Here is a 4278-nt window from a genome sequence, read left to right on the forward strand (position 1 = left end):
GGGTAATGCCTTAAGCTCAAGAACTGGTGGTTCTTCTATAGAAGACTTCAGCAATTTATACTCATAATTTTCCAGATCTAAAGACTCGTGTATGCTCTTGGCTGATTTTTCACTTTTATCTAAGTAAATAACCCCAGAATGCTCCTCTATATTGTCAATGACGCTTCCAGAGTCGACAACTTCTAGTTGCTCTAACATGGCTTCTGCTTCTAACTCTTCCATGAATGCTTCATCTAGAATCTTTAGCACTGAACACTCTTCTGATTCAGCTCGGAATTTCATTGAGTCGTATACTGAGAATTTCATTTCTTGATCTTGAACTCGAATCGTCAACTATCCTTTGTGCACGTCTACCAACGCTCTCCCCGTTGCAAGAAATGACCTCCCAAGGATGATTGAGACCTTCTTATATGCCTCATAATCCAAAATAATAAAGTCAGCATGGAAAATGAATTTATCAACTTGTACCAAGACAGCTTCAAATTTTCGTTCCGGATGCGTAATGGACCAGTCCGCAAGTTGCAATGTCACCGTCGTAGGCCTCGCTTCTCCTATACCCAACTTGTTATAGATGGATAAAGGTATCAGATTGATGTTGGCTCCTAGATCACATAATGCAAGCCTAATTTTATGTCCTCCAATGGAAACAGGTATCATGAAGCTTCCAGGGTCCTTCATTTTTGTTGGAATTTTGCTCGTGAGGATATTGCTACAAGCCTTGGTCATTGCCACAGTCTCATACTATCCCAGCTTTCTCTTCTTGGTGGGTATCTCCTTTAGGAACCTCACGTAGTTCTACATCTGTTTTAGAGCTTCCACCAAAGGTATGTTAACATGCAGTTGCTTCAGCACATCTAAGAACTTCTTGAACTGAACATTCTGCTCTTTCTTCTGCAACCGCTTAGGATATGGTGGTGCCGATCTGTATTCTGTTTGAGCATCTACATGCTCTGCCTGCTTTATTTTCTCGGGCACTCTAGTCTACATTGATTCTACCTTGGATGCATTAATCTCCATTGTGGTGACCTTCTCAATATTATTATCCTGAACTTCGCTTGGTTGCTCCATAATTTGCACTGGCGGAGTAAGTGAAACTATCTTTGTTGGCTTACTATCCTTCGCTGTCTAAGATTCTCGTGATTCTTTCTGAGTAGGCTCGCTCACTACCTCTGAAGCATCCGGATGTGCGGAGGTAATGCTTTACCACTTTGTAGTGTGAGAGTCTTACATTGCTCTTTGCCATCCATCTTCGGTATTTCAGTATGGCTTTGCAAAGCTCCATAAGGCCTGCTTTTCAAATTAGTTGCTAACGGGCCTACTTGTAGCTCTTGATTTCTTAGTGATACGGTCTGACTCTGCACAGTGGCGTCATTATTGGCCATATGCTATTTCATCAACTTTTCCAGCGATGCAAACGATCCTTCTGTGGGCTCCTGTGCTACCACCTGACCTTGATTCGCAAATCCTGGGGGATAACTTCCTTTGTGCTGATATGCTAAACCGTTTGATGTGCCAACATTATTTCCTCCCTGATTTCCACTCCAACTGAAGTTGGGGTGATTTCTCCAGCGGGGATTATACGTGTTGGAATATGAGTTGTTTCTGCTATTCCATGGATTTCCCAAATAGTAGATCGACTCTGGATTGCCAGGGCAATTATTATAATCATGATCTGTTTCGCAGAAGGAACAAGAAATCCCTCAATATGGCAAACATTTCCCTTGCCAGTAGATGCTCCCACTGTGCTCTACTGTGTCATGCTTCTCATCACTAAAGCTGTCAAGTTCTCAATCTTTGAGTTCAGAGCAGAGTATGATTTGTTAAGTCCCTTACTTCCTCTACCTCGAATAGCTTTAGGGTCGGACCATGAATGATTGTTCGATGATATTCTCTCTAAGATATTGAATACTTTAGCATAAGGTTTTGTAGCAATGCGTCATTTGCTGAGGCATCGATGACAAGACGCGTGGCATCATCCAATCCATTATAATATGTTTCAATCTGCATGCATCTTGGGATTCCATGGTGAGGGCATTTTTGAAGCAATCGCTTGAAACGCTCCCATGACTCGCTCCTCACATTCGGTGGCTCGCGCTTATCAGGGTTGGGCGGATTCATGTTTGCTTCAGCTTGGACTCTCCTTTGTTCTCTTAGATTCCTATGGAAAGTTCGTTCTATCTCGTGATCGATAATATATTCGAAGCTCTCAAAATCGTTCATGCACCTATAACCACACAAAAATGTGACAGAAAGAAAACTCGATTAAGCACCGTATCTATAAACACTATTGTTTAAAATAAAATCACCGTCCCTGGCTGTAACGTCCCAAGAATTTATATAAACATCCTAGGCAATGCTAAAATAATTCTTCTGGCTAACCTTAACTCTAAACACGAGACAAGCAACCTCCTGGAAATTAATTTAGATGAAATAAAGCTTCGACTTCCATACCTTCTAACAAAAATATAAATATCATAAACTGTCAGAACTCCGCCCTCCGTGGGCAATTTAAAAGAAAACAACAACATCTCAAAATCACCTCAGTGGCAAAAATTATTAAATAAGTAAAAACAACCGTGCACCTAAACTCCAATGACAACAACGACGCGTTTACCAACAACATCCATAACAATTAAGTAGTTCTAAAGAATACAAAATTTCCTCCGCGGTTCACACCCAGCAATAACATATATCTCAAGGCTATTCGTAACCAACTACCCTTCCCCCTATCCTCACTAACTAAGCTAGTGATCCTTCCTCGGTCAAGCCCTCTCTCCATCATCACCGCGGTCGACCCCGTTCACACCTGAAACATATAAAGGTACCAAAAAAAGGGGGGGTGAGTACATACCGTAAGTAGCACTTCCTAACTAGCACAAAACAAATTATGCTCACAGTCACAACATAAAGAACAAAACAATAGCGAGGCAATCAAATAAGCAGTGAGAGATAGCGAACAATTAACTTGACATTTAGAACAAAACAAGAGCAAGGCAAACAAATAAGCAGAGAGAGATAGCGAACAAATAGCTTGACATTTATTCCCAAGTCACCGTACCTCCTCCTTCTCCAGTACTTGATGTCCGACCTTGCCATTTATTCCCAAGGCCAAACACCACTATTTCGCAAGCTCCACTCTTCTTTAATCCCTCAAGCCTAACTCCTCGAATCATATTGACCCTTGACATTTATCCCCAAGGCCTCAATACTCCTCTCCAGAAACTTGACGTTCGGCCTTGCCATTTATTTCCAAGGCCTGAACTGTGCACTGGTCCCTGCCGTTTATTCCCAAGGTACCGATGACTTCCCAACGTATTGGTCCTTGACATTTATCCCCAAGACCCCAATACACGTTTACAGAATATTTGTCGTCTGGCCTTGTCGTTTATCCCCAAGGCCACTACTCAAGGCTTTGAACCTCCAACGGATTTATATGCATTTTCCAGGTCAGAACACCCAGGGTTAACGGTCCATCAACCCGTCCCTTTACCCTTCACCCTCCACCACTTCACTAACCCTTCCGTGACCACCTACAAGTAAACCCCCCCCCCCACATTCTAAATCACTGCACCGTTTACAAACGTGCTTTTCCACGTAATAAACAAAATTCATCCAACAGCTCACAACCAGACAATATGAATTAAATTATCGATATAACCAAGCTAGCATTTCATCTACATCCCTTTTGCACAACGTCATGAGCCAATTACTTCTAACTACAACAGTTCAGAATCTACTAATCACCTACAACAACAAGAATAGGAAGCATGTTTCCTTAAAAGTGTTCGATAATAGAAATACGGCAAACAAGATCGCTAGAATTCACAATTCAAACCAACAATCCTTACATGCTTGTTTAAATTATTTTAGCAAGAAAAAAAACGAAAAAAAAAACATCATCAAGAACATTCCGTTAACGCTAAATAACGCAAGCACTCGCCCCCTGGTGCCACTTACACAACCACGTGTTTAAGTTGCGTCGGCCTCACACCTAAGCATAAGAAAAACAGAAAATTACAGCAATTTAAATGTACTATTCAGCCTAAAAACAAAAACATCTTTAAGAGGGTTCAAAGGGGCTCGTTACCGCAAAACGACTTCGTATAGGTGTGGGTAAATTAGATCTAGCTTGCCAAGACGTGGGTAGCGTAAATCGGGTTTCAACGGATGTAGATAATCGCCGAACACCACCAATACGCTGCTGTCCACGTTTTTGCAGCAGTGAAAAATGTCCAATACGATCTCCAACGGCTTCGTTTCAATGTCCCTTGCTACAAA

The 4278-nt window shown here is 41.7% G+C and overlaps 1 protein-coding gene across 1 annotated transcript; it reads right to left on the reverse strand.

Annotated features, from left to right (window-relative positions):
* Positions 1-333: 333 nt before the first annotated feature.
* LOC111025219 (uncharacterized) lies at positions 334-726 on the reverse strand. Its single transcript, XM_022303063.2, has one exon. The coding sequence runs from the start codon at positions 724-726 to the stop codon at positions 334-336; it is 393 nt and encodes a 130-aa protein (XP_022158755.1).
* Positions 727-4278: the final 3552 nt, after the last annotated feature.

This window comes from Momordica charantia, assembly GCF_013281855.1.
Source record: "Momordica charantia cultivar OHB3-1 chromosome 1 unlocalized genomic scaffold, Mcharantia_2.0 BLBB01000001.1, whole genome shotgun sequence".
Classification (NCBI taxonomy): domain Eukaryota; kingdom Viridiplantae; phylum Streptophyta; class Magnoliopsida; order Cucurbitales; family Cucurbitaceae; genus Momordica; species Momordica charantia.